Below are 17,570 nucleotides of genomic sequence, written 5' to 3'. Positions count from 1 at the left end.
ACAAAGTATATGTGAACTGCTGTATGGAAAGTGAATTTGCTCTGTAAATCTTCACCCAAATCACAATTAAAAAAAAAACAAAAAACAAATGCAGAACCAAATAAAGCTAATTTAAAAAAAAAAAAAAGATTTACAGCCTGTAAACCCTATCAGGAAGTTCCACTCTGTCCTAAAGGTGTCACTATGAGTCAGAATGGACTTGATAGCAGTGGGTTGGGTTTGGTTTATATTTGCATTATTATAAAATAATTCATGTTTATAATTGTTTAGATAATGAAAGGTCTTGTAGTGAATCAAACATTAAAATATATAGTTCAGTTATAAATCAAATATTAAAATATAGTTTAGTTATAAGCATGAAAACTGATTTTTTTTAATTGTATTACACATAAAGAGAAAATAACCTTTATATTTAGATTAATGCTACCTGTTTAAAAGTAGTTATCAAGGATACTACTACTTGAAATCAATACTGTTGTCACTGTACCCATTTTGGAATAGTTTGCAAGTGTTTGCCTTTTCAAAATACTTCTGAAACGTTTGACTTCACCTTTCAGCCTTGATCCAATCTATGTTAATTTGGCCAACTAAAATATTCAGAGATAAATTCAGATATATTCTCATACAACTTTCCTCACAAATACTTACCTCTTTATTCCACCTTCAGGCTTCAAGTTTCTAAGCAAATTAGAAGAAGACGATGACCAATTTCTCAGTAATTTCTTGAATGCGTCTACTTTACATCTGCGATATTTTCTGAATAAAAGTTTACTTCTTTAGCTAAATTCTGCATTTTACAAGAATTCATAAAAAGCAAAATCTGGTATTTTCCCATTCTCTGCCTCACTGTTCCAACTATCTTAAAACTTTCTAGTTCCCAACATGTTAAGTTCAGGGTCCCTCCCAGTCCTTCATAAATCCAGGTCTCAACGTCTTCAGAGAGTAACCACCCCATTTATACACCCCAACACACTAAGGCTATAGTCTCTATGACACTTATGACGTAAAATTATATTATTTACTTATCTCTTTTTCTTCCAAGACAGATTTATTCATTCTTCTGGCAGTCAACGGTATATTCAATATTCCTTGCCAACACCATAATTTAAAGGCATCAATTCTTCTTCATGCTTCCTTATTCATTGCCCAGCTTTCACACATATAATAATAAAATTAAATTAAAAAAAAAAAATCTCACTGCCATCTAGTGGTTTCGAACTCACAGCAACCCCTCCTTGGGTTTCCAAGGCAGTCTCTCTGCAGAAGTAGATTTCCCAATCTTCCTTCCAAGGAGTGGCTGGTGGGTTTGAACCATCAGCCTTCTGGTTATCAGTCACTATGTCATCAGAGCTCCTGACACGTATATTATGTTGTTGTTGTTGTTGTTATGTGCTGTCGAGTCGCATCCAACTCATAGCGACCCCTCCTTGTGTTTCCTAGGCAGTATAAGAGGCAAGTGAAAATACCATGGCTTGGGATAGGCACACCTTAACCCTCAAGGTGACATTACTTTTTTTTTTTTTTTTTTAAACACTTTAAAGTGGTCTTTTGCCGCAGATTTGCCCAGTGCAATACATCACTTGATTTCTTGACTGCTGCTTCCATGGGCACTGATTATAGATCCAAGCAAAATGAAATCCTTGACAACTTCAATCTTTTCTCTATTTATTATGATGTTGCTTATTGGTCCAGTTGTGAGGATTTTTGTTTTCTGTAGTCTGAGCTGTAATCTATACTGAAGGCTGCAGTCTCTGATCTTGATCAGTAAGTGCTTCAAGTCTTCTTTGCTTTCAACAAGCAAGGTTGTGTCATCTGCATATGTTGTTGTTATGTGCCGTGGAGTCAGCCCTGACTCATAGCGACCCCTCCTTGGTTTCCGAGGCAGTATCACTACGGAAGTAGGATTGCCCAACCTTCCTTCCGAGGAGTGGCTGGTGGGTTTGAACCGCCAGCCTTCTGGTTAGCAGTCAAGTGCCTTAGGCACTATGCTACCAGAGCTCCCTACATATAGCAGGTTGTTAATGAAGCTTCTTCCAATTCTGATGCTGTGTTGTTCTTCATGCAGCCCAGCATCTTGATTATGTGCTCAGCATACAGATTGAAAAGAATGGTCAAAGAATGTAAAACAGGTGTTCTGGTTACCCAGAGCCGCTCTGATAGAAATATACCACAAATGGGATGGCCTTAACAAACAGGAGTTTATTCTTACAATTTGGAGGCTTTAAGTCCGAGTTCAAAGTGCCAGACTCTAGGGACTGGGTGAAAGCCCCTCAACCTTGGGGTCCAGCTCTGCCTCTTGCTCCCAGCCCACTGAAGCTAGAGGCATCTTTTCACTCAGACACCTACTGGCTGCTGAGACTGACAAGCCAAGGTTGACAAGTGAAAAGGCACAGTCCTGATGTCACCAAACCATACGAGAGGCCATTAATTCAAGTCCACTGAAAGTCCGAAGGCTGGCAGACCATGGCAGGCTGCTGAACAACGACATGGCTACATGCAGGGTTCAAGCATGCCATAAGCTAGAGACCATTCCCAAAGCTGTTTCTTATATACAGAAAGCAGACCACATACCCAAAGGCAGCTACTCAGCTGCTCACAGTAGATTCCACCATGGAGTCGATCACCAGTCTCATCATGGGGAATACTACATCCAGCTGCCTAGCCAATCAACTGGGCCCAGCCAAGTTGACACACAAAGGTAACCACCACAATGTACCACAATATACTATTCCTGATTTAAACCACACAGTATCCCCTTGTTCTATTTAAATGACTGCCTCTGGTTCATTCATGTACAGTTTTCACATGAGCACAATTAAGTATTCTAGAATTTCCATTATTTGCAATGTTATCCATAATTTCTTATGACCCACACATTCACATGCCTTTGCATAGTCAATAAAACACAGCTAAAGATTCCAAGCGATGGTATTTTCAATAGCCTCACATGCATGTCAAAGCTGGACAAAGAATAAGGAAGACCAAAAAAGGGTGGATGCTTTTGAGTTGTGGTGTTGGCGAAGAATACTGCAAGTACCATGGACTGCCAGAAGAACTAACAGATCTGTCCTGGAAGAAATGCAACCTCAATGTTCCTTGGAAGTGAGAATGGCCAGACTTCATCTCACCTACTTTGGCCAGTAGTACTTGTTGTCAGAAGGGACCATTCCCTGGAGAAGGACATCATGCTTGGTAAAGTGAAGGGTCAGCGAAAAAGGGGAATGCCCTCAATGAGATGGATTGACACAGTGGCTGTCTGTCACAATGGGCTCAGGTACAGCAATGATTGTGAGGCTGGCATAGAACCAGGCAGTGTTTCATTGTACATAGGGTTGTTATGAGTTGGATATGACTCAATGGCACCTAACAACAACAACAACAAAGATCCACCTGACATCAATAATGATATCCCTTCTTCTTTCCATTTCCTCTTCTGAATCTGGCTTGAATTCCTGTTGATGTACTGCTACAACTATTTTTAATTATTGTCAGCAAAATTTTACTTGTGTGTGATATTAATGACATTGTTCAATAATTTCCACATTCCACTGGATCACCTTTCTTTGGAATAGGCACAAATATGTATCTCTTCTAGTTGGCTGGCCAGGTAACTGTCTTCCAAATTTCTCAGCAAAGGTGAATGAATGTTTCCAGCATTGCATTCATTTGTTGTAACATCTTGATGGGTATTTTGTCAATTCCTGGAACCTGGTTTTTCACCAATGCCTTAAGTGCAACTTGGACTTCTTCCTTCAGTACCATTGGTTCTTGATCATATGCCATCTCCTGAAATGGCTGAACATAGCCAATTCTTTATGATATAGTGGCTCTGTGTATTCATCTCTTTTTTTAAGGCTTCCTGTATCATTCAACATATTGCCCACAGAAACCTTCAATATTGTAATTCAAGGTTTGATTTTTTTTTTCTTTACTTCCTTCAGCTTGAGAAACACCAAGTGTGTTCTTCCTTTTTAGTTTTCTAACTCTAGTTCTTCTTACATTTCATTATAACACTTTGTCTTCTTGAATTATCCTGTGAAATCTTCTGTTCAGCTCTTTTACTTCATCATTTCTTCCTTTCACTTTAGCTACTGTCTACTTTCAAGAGCAAGTTTCAGAGTCCCGTCTGATATCCGGTTTTGTCCTTTCTTTCTTTTTGAACTTTTTAATGATCTTTTGTTTTCTTCATGTATGATGTCCTTAATGTCATTCCATAATTTGTCTGTCATTACTATTCAGTGCATGAAATCTGTCCTTGAGATAGTCTCTAAATTCATATGGTATATATTTCAGTTGTACTTTGGCTCTCATGGACTTGTTTTAATTTTCTTCAGCTTCAACATGAACTTGCATATGAGCAACTGATATGTTCCAGTCAGCCCTTGGCCTTGTTCTGACTGATGACAATGAGCTTCTCCATCATCTTCTTCAACAGATGTAGTCAGTTTGATTTCTGTGAGGTGAGGTCCGTGTATATGTTGTTTAAAAAAGCTATTTCCAATGAATAAGTCATTGATCTTGCAAAATTCTATTATGTTATCTCCAGCATCGTTTCTATCACCAAGGCTGTATTTTCCAACTACTGATCCTTCTTTGTTTCTGACTAGGAGGGACCTGGAAATCCACTTCTCCAAACAGTGAGCCAATGAAAACCTCACAGACAGCAGCAGAACATAGAATGATATAGTGCTTGAAGATAAGCCCCTCAGGTTGGAAGGCACTCAAGATACAACTGGGTAAGAGCTGCTGCCTCAAAGTAGTTGTTGTTGTTGTTGTTATGTGCCATCAAGTCAGACCCGACTCACCGCGACCCCTCTTTGGGTTTCCAAGGCAGTATCACTACGGAAGCAGATTGTCCAACCTTCCTTCCAAGGGGTGTCTGGTGGGTTTGAACCACCAGCCTTCTGGTTAGGAGTCAAGTGCCTTAGGCATGAGGCTACCAGAGCTCCTGCCTCAAAGCAGAGTCAACAGTCAAAGTAGAGTCAATCTTAATGACATGGAAGGGCCTTCATTTGCTGATGTGGCACAACTCAAAATGAGAAGAAACAGCTGCAAACATCCATTAGTAACAAAACATGGAATGTACAAAGTATGAATCAAGGAAAATTGGAAGTTGTCAAAAATGAAATGGCACACTTGAACATCAATATCCTAGGCATTAGTGAGCTGAAATGAACTAGTATTGGCCATTTTGAATCAGATAATTATATGGTCTACTATGCCAGGAATGACAAATTGAAGAGGAACAGCACCACATTCATCGTCAAAAAGAAAGGGTATATTCAAGATATACCCAGAAGTACAATGCTATCAATGATAGGATAATACCCATATGCCTACTGCATTACCAGTGGCAGCAAATACTAGACTATAGGTAAATGCATAGACAGGTGAGAAGATTGGGTGGGGCAGGCGAACAGGAATATACCCAAAACCAAGGATAGATTTGGCTGTAGATGGTCTCATATAAGTACTTCATATATGTACTCATATGTCCACATACATTACAGAAGTAACAAAGGACAAGGTTGGAGTAACTTCTCAGAGCAAACCAAACACCTTGAGGGAGAGAATCACCAGGCCTGTGGGCTCAGGGCCATAGTCTCAGGAGACAACATGCTCAATTGGCACAATATACTACATTAAAGTCTTGTTCTACATCCTACTTTGATGAGTAACAACCAGGGTCTTAAAAGCAATCAAAGGGCAGCCATCTAAGATGCAACTATTGGTCTCCTCTCATCTGGAGCAAAGAAGAGTGAAGAAAATCAAAGTCATTTGGAAATAATTAGTACAAAGATATGATGGACCACGAGGACCTCAGCCTTTACAACCCTGAGACCAAAAGACCTAGGTCGTGCCTGGCTACCAATGCCAACCACTTACAAAGGGATCAAAATTGGAGATCTTGGAAAGAGTGGGAAGAAAAATATGGAACAAAATTCAAAAACCCAAAAATGACCAGTATTACTGGTTGGATAGAGACAGGTGGAACCCCTGAGACTATGGCCCCAGGTTATTTTTCAGGCCTAGAAATGGACTGACTCCACGAATTGGCTCTCAGCCCAACTGTATAAAGACCTACAAGCAGAATACCTACCCCAGGGAGAAGCACCCCTTAGATCACTCAGCCATGGGTTATCAGAGGGGAAGCAGTCACATAAGGAAAAGCAGGACACACAGGAATGAACAGGTAAGAAAGGCACAGGGAAGGAGTAGTCATAGGGAGGAGAGAAGAGGAGAGCTTTTTATGTCTGGGGATTGTAATCGGGGCCATTAAATCAATTGTGAATAAACTGTTGAGAGTAAAATGAATCTACTTTGTAAATGTGCACCCAAATCACAATTTAAAAAATATCGATCGATAGATATAGATAAGTATCTCCATATGCCTAGAAAACAACCAGCTAAAATGACTATCATTCAAATTTATGCACCAACCACTAAGTGCATCTTTAAGCTGAACTTGTATATATATCAGAACAGGTACATATGGTTCTTATTTACCCTTACTGCAAGGTAGAGCTCTGGTAGTGCAGTGGTTAAAGCATCTGACTGCTAACCAAAAGGTCAGCAGTTCAAACACACCAACCACTCCAGAGAAAAATGAGACAGTTTGCTTCAGTAAAGATTTACAGCCTTGGAAACATTATGGAGCAGTTCACTCTGTGAATTCATTATGAGTCAGAATCAGTTTGATGACAGTGTGTTAGTGCAGGAAATGGCTTGAAGCCTTTTCCATATTTAAAAGCTACAGCAAGGGAAGGTGATTATGATGAAGAACTTGTGAGTAGGGGTTGGTTCAATCATTTCAAAGGGAGGGTGTGGTGCAGTGAATTATTTGGTATGGCTTTTCTAGCCACAGTCTTTGTAATTCCCACCAGATTACTGGTGGCCATGCAAATATGGTGTGCGTAACTCTGATGTTGGGATTGGTTAGTTTTGTCACTCAGCCAGGCTTAAAATGAGCCTTCCTAGAGGCAAAAAGGGGATCTCACTGCCATCAAGAAAGAAGAGCTGGAGGTGAAAAAGTTAGACCTTGCATCCAAGATTCTTGCATTTGACCTCCTTGGCAGAGACACCCCAGCAGAAAGACAACCTGGCAGAGAAAGATGCCCCAGCAGAGAGAGACAATCACAGTAGAACCAAGGGGCACAAGACACAGCAGCAGGCTTACCTGGCCCACAGAGTGAGAAAGCTGAGTATGCCCTTGGGCAGGAGGCTTGCTGACAGAGTGGGGTGCACCTAGGTGTACCTACTGGCAGAACTAAAAGAGCTTTGTAACACTTGCCCAAGCAAGCCAGAGGCCAGGCCAAAAGGCCAAGGGCCAGAGAGGCATGCCTGAGGACACAGCAGAGGGGAGACTGTCCTGATCAAAGAATAGTATCCTGAGCACTTTCCTGAACCTGAATTGTAGCCTGTTACTGCCCTGTTGTTGTTGTTGTTATGTGCCCTCGAGTCGGACCAACTCATCGCGACCCCTCCTTGGGTTTCCTAGGCAGTATCACTACGGAAGTAGGATTGCCCAACCTACCTTCCGAGGAGTGGCTGGTGGGTTTGAACCGGCAGCCTTCTGGTTAGCAGTCAAGTGCCTTAGCCACTATGCTACCAGAGCTCCCAAAATAAACCCATAATCATGAGTTTTGTCTGGGAGTTCTGTGTGGCCACTGCAACAAATTATCAAACCCAGCACAGAAGTAGTGAATGCCATGGGAGGAACAGCTGGTGTCAGAATTGGTAAAAGGCTGGAGGGTGGCAGCATGTCTGGCCTCATAGTAATAAGCCTTGAGCTGCTGATGGTGATTCTGTTTTCCTCTTGTGAAGTTAAAGGAAGTCAGAAGATGCCACCTCCATGCCCTTTTTGCAGAGGGTAAATTTAAATAACATAAAAAGGGCAAGTATAAGTTGTCCAAATATATAAGGTGATATTCATAGCCCCAGGACTTACTGTGTTCTGAGTGAACGAGTCCCTGGGTGGTACAAATGCTTAAGCCCTGACTTCCAACCCACCCAGAGGCATCTTGGAAGAAAGTGATCTACTTCCTAAAATTCAAAAACCTTATGGAATGCAGTTCTATTCTGCACACACAGGGTCACCATGAGTCAACTTGACCCCAACAGACTAGTTTTTTGTTTGTTTGTTTGATTCTAAGTGATCGCCTTTTTCTTTTTGAGACACTGATGCACTCTTTTTGGGCTCTGGTTCAACTCAACCTCTCTCCAAAGTCAGACTGTATTTTCACTCTCCCTTTTATCTCTTTTGAACCATGGATTCACACCTACTCTAAACTCCACCCAGATTTCCCATTAAGATAATCCCTTTCAAGGATTCATAACACTTACTTGTATTTTTAAAGTTAACCCTAACCAACTCCAGGGAAAGCCTGCTGGTGAGCTCCTACAGAAATATTTATTTAGAACAGTCATTCTCGAACTTTAGCAGGCACAGAATCACCTGGTAAGTATGTTAAAAAAAAAAAAAAAAACCTGGGCCCCATGGCAGAGTTTCTCATTCTTTAGGTGAAGCCCCATAGTTTGCTTGTCTAACAAGTTCCCATGTGAGGTTGCTTTTTGGAACCACTGACTTAGTCCTAAGGTTCGCAACAAGATCCATTTCTGTGTCTTTAAGAATTTGTAGTTAAGTCAGAACAGATACACACAGTTCTTATTCAACCTTACTTTAGTGCAAGAAAGGCTCAAAGCCTTTTCAATGATTTTAAAACTGTACAGACAGCAAGGAAAGGTGATTGTGATAAAGAAATTTATTGTTAGCAGAGGTTGTGTCAACTGTTTCGAAGTGAGGGTGAATTTACATTGAATTAAAACAAGGCTCCAAAGATAGCAGCACCCTGCTCAAAGATGGTGGCTGATGACACCCCACTTTGAAAGTGTGTGGCTATCCACAGTTCGGCCAATAATCCAATCTCAATTTTATGCATCAGGCTCCAGGTACGGCTCACTATGCCTCTTCCGAATCTCCCATTCCAGGGCTTTCAGCCATTCATTTTTCCCATTCCAGAATAACCCAAATTGTAAAAATTCCAATCCATTCCTATTTTGCTTCATCTGCCATAACAGAACCTGTTGAAAGCACAGCAAGTAGCAGTTGTCCCTAAATAGGCCTTTCCCAACCAGAGGACTACCTGTATCACTCTTTATTTTAAGGACTACTCCAACCTCAAAAAGCTGTCACTACATCCTGGAGCTCTGGTGGCATAGTGCCTAATGCATTTGACTGCTAATCAGAAGGCTGGCAGTTCAAATCCACCAGCCACTCCTCCAAAGGACGGTTGGGCAATCTACTTCTGTAGTGATACCGCCTCAGAAACCCAAGGAGGGGTCACTATGAGTCCAATCAGAGGAAGGCAGTGATTCTGGTTTTTTTGGTTATATCCTGGGGGCAGACTTTAATTCATGCTTTTCTTTTAGGGAGAGGTTTACAATTCATTCTTAAAGGTGAAAACGGAGAAATAAACTAGAATTTGAGATTATTAAAATTGTGAAATGTCCAGGATAGGGCTGGAACTTTAAGTCTTTTGGACCAGGTAAAAGCTAGTTAGGAAGAATAGTGGCTAGAGGATAAAAGAAGTTCTTACACACTCTAGTATTTATAAGAAATTCTGTATTGCTCAATGTGTTTGTTAAAAAGCAGCTACCACCATAAAAACTGCCTATTGTTCCCGACACTCTCCCGACAGCATTTCCCAGCACTCCAACAAAACTGCCAATTGGTGTCAAACAGTCCTGCCAACTCCACAGAAGCAGGCAATGGGCAGGGTTTCCCAGAGCAACACCTAAAAAGGGTTGGGTCTGGAGAAAAAGCTGAACTCAGATTTGAATTTTAAGTGTATTTTACCACCTGCATTCCCAGGTCAACGCACTTAAAGAAAAAAAAAAAAAATCACACTCTGAAAACACTAGTAAAGGTTGCAACTTACAAAAGCTTCTTTCTGCGGACCAAGCCGGCGGAACTGGACTAAGGAAGGAAGACAAAACAAAAAGATGCAAAGCTAGCCAACAGGTGCGCGAGTTCTTCAGCAAAGATCCTAGGGGGCCAAAGTGGGGACAGCGCGCTGGTGAAACTAAACCTTGGGGCCGAGGACAGGCCGCGGAAAGGGTCAGGGTCCCAAGCCCCAGTAGGGGTGAATGAAGATCAGGGGTGCCGACGGGAGAGAGCCCGGCGAACCCGCAGAGGGTGCCGGTTTCCCGGGGGGAGGGGGTGCCGAAAGTCTGCTGCTCACCTGGTTGAGCTCATTCTCAGCTGCAATTCGCAGCTTCGGGTCGATAGTACCTTTCAGCGCCTGGATGATCCGGTTGAGGTCCATCTCCCTCGGTGGGGGCTTCGCGGCCCCCGGATCAGTAGGCCAGACAGCAGCTTTAGTTTTCCTTTTGACTCTCTCAGCCTCCTCCTCCGGAACCCCTGCACTACCTCACTCCCCACTCCCCGCCACCGTCGCCACCTGCAGCCACTTGCTGCGCCACTCTGACTCCGCAGCCCCTAACCTCCCTCTTTCCCCCCCACAACTCGCTCTCCATTCACCCTTTTACGACAGCCGGTGGGAGGCGGGAGAAGAAGAGGAAGCGACTCTTCCTTTACGGCAACCTTTTCCCCCTGGCGTACTGTAACCGGCTCCCTCTGGTGGCCGCCATGCTGCAGCACGGAAACTAGTCTAGATTTCTTCCACGGAGAGGAAACAGAGGTGACTAGTTCAGTTGGTAGCCGCCATGCTGGTGTACGGTAAACAGCCTCCCGCCTCTTCCCCCCATGCGGACACTCCGGTGGCTCGGTGGCTCGGTGGCTCGGTGGCTCTTTACAGCATATCTGTATGGAATAGCACTTCTTGGTTAATCAGGGAACTGTTTGGGCACAACTGAGGTTTATCCTCAGATCCTGTTCCAGGGTTAAGCATATCTGGATGGAATAGCACTTCTTGGTTAATCAGGGAACTGTTTGGGCACAACTGAGGTTTATCCTCAGATCCTGTTCCAGGGAAGACTTGATGGAACCTTGAGATCATAGAGCCCACAAGAAATCAGGGTTCACTCAATTTATGGGAACTATCATTCATTATTTTCACGGAACATTATTTTTTTTAAATAAACATTTATTTTTGAACCCGTGTACTGAGATATTAGGTATCACATTATAACAAGGTAATAGCAAAATTAATTCGTGCAGGTTAATATGAAGGAATTCACAATCTGGTAAAAGAAACCAAAGAAAACCGGTAGAATATATTTAGAGTAACTGAAAACAGAGGTCAGAGAAACTATGTCTGAGGGTTTCTGAAAATTTCCGGGCCTGTTCGGAAAAGTAGTGAATGGTAGGAAGGGTTATACTCTTTCCATCTGCTATGTCAAACGCGCCAGCCACTCATAGGAAGAAAGATGGGGCAATCTACTTTCGTAGTGATACTGCCTCGGCAACCCAAGGAGGGGTCGCTATGAGTCGGGTCCGACTCGAGGCACATAACAACAACATGGTCCATCTACTGTGGTCACCTGGGAGCTCTGGTGGCATAGTGCCTAAGGCATTTGACTGCTAACCGGAAGGCTGGTGGTTCAAATCCACCAGCCACTCCTCGGAAGGAAGATTGGGCAATCCAATCCAATTGGGTCGCTGTGAGTCAAATTGACTAGATGGGGGGGGTGGGTTGGTGTCTATCTGGTCCTACAATTCCAATGTCATAAAAATATTAAAAAGCTAATTTTCTCTGAAATTAACACAGAAGAGAGTTTTGTATACATTTAGTAAGGAAGATGACTGTGAGCAAAATACAACTGAAGGGATGTGATCTTTCCAGAAGCAGATAATCAAGATATATTGGTTCAATTAGCTGGTTTCAACCAAGAGGCAGAACCTTGGCTGCCTAAAGCTAACCCCTCTGCATAGGCTATAAGTGGAACAACAGTCCTCAGCTAGGTGTGAAAGCGCTTGGCCATGAATTTAACAAGTCTCTGATTGCTTCCAGTATTGCCCTTCTTTAAGTGATTTTCCACACTATCAGAGTGTTTCTCAAACTGTTAAGACTGTCCCTTCCTTGATTGTTTTCCATCAATTTCAAGGTAAAATGCAACTCCCTTAGCATTCCAGGGTCTTCTGAAACCTAGTACCTTTCACCACCACACTATCTTATCCACACACTCTTGGAACTCATGATTGTCTAAATTCCTTTACCTCTTAAACCTTAACTCCAATATCCTCTTTTCTCCCTTAGTAATTCTATACCTATTCTTCAACTGAATCACTACTACAGCTGTCCATTCCTTCCTGATTACACATCCTTCTCTGCTATTAAACCCCAATTCAACTTTTCAAGTCTACCCCTTGACCTACTATGCAAACTGACACCATTACATGGTGTGGGTTTTTTTGCTTGTTTGTTTTTTTGACCCATCTTTCATCCTATCGGTGACTATTCCAAAACTCAAACACTTCTGAAGCTCCCTACCTCCTTCTCACAGAGCCCTCCAAAGATAAGCAAATTCATCAGGCTCACTCAATTACAAATTAATGTCTGCTTACCCCTCTTTACTTCCTCCTGTTCAGTCTGAACCTAAACTCTTTTCCCACCTCCTCCAAGACTTTGCTTATAAACCTCTCTCTCTTTTATATATTTTTTCATTAAAATAAATTTGGGGTATTTATTGTTAGCAATGTGTAAATATTTTTCCTGGTTTTTTCAGCCTCCTCTTCATTGATTGCACCTTAGTCTGAAAACATTTCCCTATCTAAAAAAAAAAAAAAAAAAAAAATCTTATACTAATTATTGCTTGTTCTTCAGTTTTCATTCCAAACAATAAAGTCTTCATTCATGGTCTCCACTTCTTTACCTCCTATTTATGCTTCAAACAGCTATGACCAGGATTCTGTCCTTTTCCCCCCACTGAAACTGCTGAGCAAAGATCAACACTGATCCCTTAGCTACCAAATACAAGAGATATTTTAGTTATCATCTTAAATTCTCCCTCTCTGGCATCTGACACTGTATTACATGTTTGAGGTTGTTTTTTGTTTCTTTTTCAGTATCTCCTCTTGTTTTCTCTTACAGACTATATTACTACCCTTTTGATTACTCAGTCATCCAATCCTTAAACATTGGTTCTTCTCAGGACTCTGTCGTGAACTCTTTTCTCTTTCTCCTCCACCTACTCTGCTTGAGTCATTTCATCCACTGATTAAACTTTAACCACCAACTCAACACAGACAATTCACAAAACTGGTTCTACCAACACATCCTTCCTTAGACAAGATCCATGTATCCAAATGTCTACTACATTTCTAACTGGAAATACCCTAAACCCTTTAAGGTACATGTCTAAAATTGAACTCTGATAGCACTAAAGAAGATGCTTTGGAGTAGGGAGAGACTTGATGTAGTTACTCCAATAATATAAAAGGAGAGGAGAGATTTGGAAAAGAAAAAATGACACCACCAAATGCTGGCAAGGATATGGAGAAAGGTGATCATGTATTGCTGGTGGGCAGCTAAAATGGTGTACAATCACTGCGAAAGGGTGTGGAGGTGGCATCCTCCAAACTCCTCTACCTTCATAAGGGGGAAGAGGATCCAGAACAACAACAACACAGGGCTAGTTCCTATGTGGCAGAGGACAGACAAGCCACCACTTTGCAACCTTTTTACCACTTCTGACACCAACCATCCTTCCTATGCCATTCTCTCCTTCTCTGCTTGGTTCAGTAATTCATTGCAATGGCCACACAGAACTCAGAGGCAATACTCATGATCATGGGGTTTATTAGGGAAACAACAGTTTACGATTCAGGTTCAGGAGTGCTCAGGATACAATTCTTTGATCAGGATAACCTCCTCTCAACCATTCCTGAAGGCATACCTTCCTTCCTCTGGCCCTCGGTCTCTTGGCCTGGCCTCTGCCCTGCTTAGCATTTTTAGCTCTGCCAATGGGTGGTATACTCCACTCCACCAGCAAGCATTCTGCTTTCTGAAGGCACTCAGCTTTCTTGCTCCATGGGCTGGGAAGGCTGCCACACTGTTGCACACCAGTCTCCTGGTTCTGCTGCCGTGCTTTCTCTGCCAAGGAGGTCCAGAGCAAACTCTAGTAATGTATTCCACCTTGGCTTTTCTTTCTTGATGGTAGTGATATTTCCCCTTTTCCACTTCTGGGGTGTCCATTTTAAGGCTTGTGAGATGGCAAAACTAATCAGTTCTCATACTAAGTTTCCTTACACTTTATTTCCATAGTCCCATCCCCACAAGGATGCCATGTACCTTATTTACAAGCTATCCAATTCCTTATTGGGCCACAGGCACCTTACATTTTTATAGTTCCACCAGTCATCTAGTGGAGCCACAAAGATCATGGCTAGAAGAGCCATACTAAGTAATTCACTGTACCACAGCCACTCTGAAAAAGTTTGGCAGTTTTTTGTTTAAAAAAACTAAACATGTAAATATCATATAACTGAGCAAATGCACTCCTGGACATTTATTCCAGAGAAATGAAGAGTCTGTTCATACAAAATCATGTATACAGGTGTTCACAGCAGCTTTATTCCTTTCTAATAGCAAAAACTGGTAACAACCCAGATGCCCTTCAATGAGTGAACAGTTAAATAAACTGGGATACACCTATACCATGGACTACTACTGGACAATATAGAAGAATGAACTACTGATACACAAAACAATCTGAATAAATCTTGAGAATTATGCTGAGCAGGGGGTGGGGGAGGAACAATCCCAAAATATTACATACTGTGTGATTCCTTCTATGTAACATTCTTGAAGTAACAAAATTACAGAAAATGAGAATAGATAAATGGTAGCTAGGGGTTAAAGTGGAGAGCAGGAGAAAGTGGGTGGGCTGTAAAAGGGCTGCATGGAGGTTTCTTGTGGTGATGGTCATACATCAATATTCTGGTTGTAATACTGTTTATAGTTTTGCAAGATGTTGCCATTGAGGGAAAATGGGTATGGATTAAATGGGATTTACCTCTATTATTTCTTACAACTGTATGTGAACCTACAATTATCCTCAAAATACAAAAACTCACTAAAATAATTAAAAAGAGCTCATATTCCCATGGAAACTTTGTATGCTTTGGGAAGACTCAGTAAAGACAAGTTACTAAAAAAAAAAAAAAAAAACTGTCAAATTAGGGGCAGCTGAGACAATAAGAAAAAATTAGGAAAGAATCATAAGCATCTGATTCTGCTCTCACATTTCTTTGCAAATGTTTTAAAATGACTTGTCCTAAACTATAATTTAACCTTTATGTACTTCCATTGTTGTTTAGTCCCCTTTTTCTAAAAATTAATACTTTGTATAAGAGGATTTCTACTATATTTAGGGATATCCTCACCAAAGTTCAGGTAGAATTTGAGTCAGCTATGTTGTCTTTCTGTAATATCATGGTTTGCATATGCCTCACCTCTCTGCGCCTCATTTTCCTCATGTGCTTCCAAGAGCTGTTCTGAGGACTAAATATATTAGTACCACTACCCATGGTACACGCTCAATAAATATTAACTATTAACACTGTGTTATGTTTAAAAAGAGAAAGGGTGAGACCTTATTTGATGAACAAGGTGTTCTCTCTCACCTCACACTATTCTTTGCACATAATAAGCAATCAGTAATATTGGTTAAATAAATGAATGTGAGAGGGATGTTAGGTGCCATGAAATCAATTCTGACTCATGGCAATGCCCCGTATCTGCAAAGTAGAACTGCTCCATAGGGTTTTCAAGGCTGTGACCTTTTGGCAGTAGAATGCCAGGCCTGTCTTCTGAGGGACCTCTGGGTGGGTGTGAACCACCAACTTCTTGGCTAGTCTAGCACTTAACCATCGGCACTGCTCAGGGAACCCTGTGAGAAAGAGAGAGGGGTCTGGAATAAGCTATCCATAGTAAAAAAAAAAAAAAAAAGGGGAAGGTAAGACATATGAGAGATATTTCACAGGTAGAATCAACAGGAATTTGTGACTGAACAGGTATACAAAGTCAAGAATGATTCTAAAGTTTCAAGCTTTGATGCCTAATGGAAGTCATTAACTAGGAAAAACAAAAGTAGTGTTTTGGGGAAAGATGAGTTTGCCTTTGGAAGTGTTGAACTAGAAGTGCTTATGGATTATGCAGCTAGTGATTTCAAGTGAAAAATTGGAAATCCACATCTGGCACTCACAAAAGACCTAGGGGAGGAGGCAGGAAGCTGTGGCAGGAGAACAGGAAGGAATAAAGGAATGGCGTTAGGGAACTGTGAGTCATCTGTGTATATAGGGTAGTTGACACCATAAGGGAGTGACATTACCTTAAGGCTGCAGTATAGAATGAGAATAACTGGCATCATTACATCGCAAATTACAAAAAGTAGTTTTTACTCCAACCACTGGCACTGTAGCTTTTTTTTTTTAATTTAACATTTTAGTCATCCACATGGAATATCACACAGCTGTCCTCTCCATCTGTTGACAGCAACTCATCTGCTGGTCTATGTTAGTATGCTTGTGTCTAATCCATATGGTAAATAGAAAATGAGAGTTAAAAAACAATACACAGAGATCCTTCTCTGTAAGTTTAGGAATGCATCTTTTAAACCATGTTAAATGACCATTTTCAGTAAGTTAATGCTGTAAAGTTTGTGATTAAATACCTTTACCAATGCCTAAGGCACTTGACTGCTAACCAGAAGGCTTACTGTTCAAACCCACCAGCAACTCATTGGAAGGAAGATGGGGCAATCTACTTTCGTAGTGATGCTGCCTCGGAAACCCAGGGAGGGGTCGTTATGAGTCGGATCCAACTTGATGGCACATAACAACAACAACCCTAAAAGTGGTAATATTGGCAGATGCCTATATCATAGCACCTAACTTACACACAAATATACACTACGTTATAAAAGATAATTGTAAAATCTTTACTATATTGTTAATATAAGTTAATGGCTGTTGTTGTTGTTGTTATGTGCCATCAAGTCGGCCTTGACTCATAGCGACCCCTCCTTGGGTTTCCAAGGTAGTATCACTACAGAAGTAGGATTGCCCAACCTTCCTTCCGAGGAGTGGCTGGTGGGTTTGAACTGCCAGCCTTCTGGTTAGCAGTCAAGTGCCTTAGGCACTATACTACCAGAGCTCCTAAGTTAATGGCAATCATCATTAAAATGTTACATGTAATTAAAATTCCTGAGTACACCATTTTAAAAGAAGATGACAGTCCTTGCAGTTAAAAGGGAATTGAAAAAAAATAGTGACATATTAGCAAACGGAGAAGGGAGTTAGGCAGTGTTAGGAAGTTTCTGAACAAAGCCAGAAGAAATTTCTTTCTCTAGAGACTAAAATAAATAGTAAAGGAGGGGAAGGGTAGAAGCAAAGGAGAATATTAGCTGGGACTACAGTTGTTAATACCTACTTTCAGATCAGGGCTTTTCTCCCCAAACTGTCTTGTTTCTTCATTTCATCAGGCTTTCCACATTTCACATTAAAGGAGGTATCCCTTGCCTCTGCTTCAGAGACGCTATAAATTAAGACAACCTCAACTGAGACCAATTTGCATGTTTCACAAAATGCATGGTTCGCCACAGCAAAA

General features: G+C 41.4%; 1 protein-coding gene across 1 annotated transcript in view; it reads right to left on the bottom strand.

Moving 5' to 3' along the window:
• The window catches only part of IPO8 (importin 8), an 80,055-nt gene extending 69,730 nt beyond the window's left edge, over positions 1 to 10,325 (bottom strand). Inside the window, exon 1 of the mRNA XM_007943176.2 lies at positions 10,242 to 10,325. Coding sequence (XP_007941367.1) covers positions 10,242 to 10,325 — 84 coding nt within the window. The remainder of the gene's footprint in view (positions 1 to 10,241) is intronic.
• Positions 10,326 to 17,570: the final 7,245 nt, after the last annotated feature.

Source organism: Orycteropus afer, unplaced genomic scaffold (genome assembly GCF_000298275.1).
Source record: "Orycteropus afer afer isolate SDZICR_OR568_19922 unplaced genomic scaffold, OryAfe1.0 scaffold00100, whole genome shotgun sequence".
In the NCBI taxonomy this organism is placed as follows: domain Eukaryota; kingdom Metazoa; phylum Chordata; class Mammalia; order Tubulidentata; family Orycteropodidae; genus Orycteropus; species Orycteropus afer.
The sequence above is the reverse complement of the archived record's forward strand: the minus strand, read 5'-3'. Positions and strand labels throughout refer to the sequence as shown.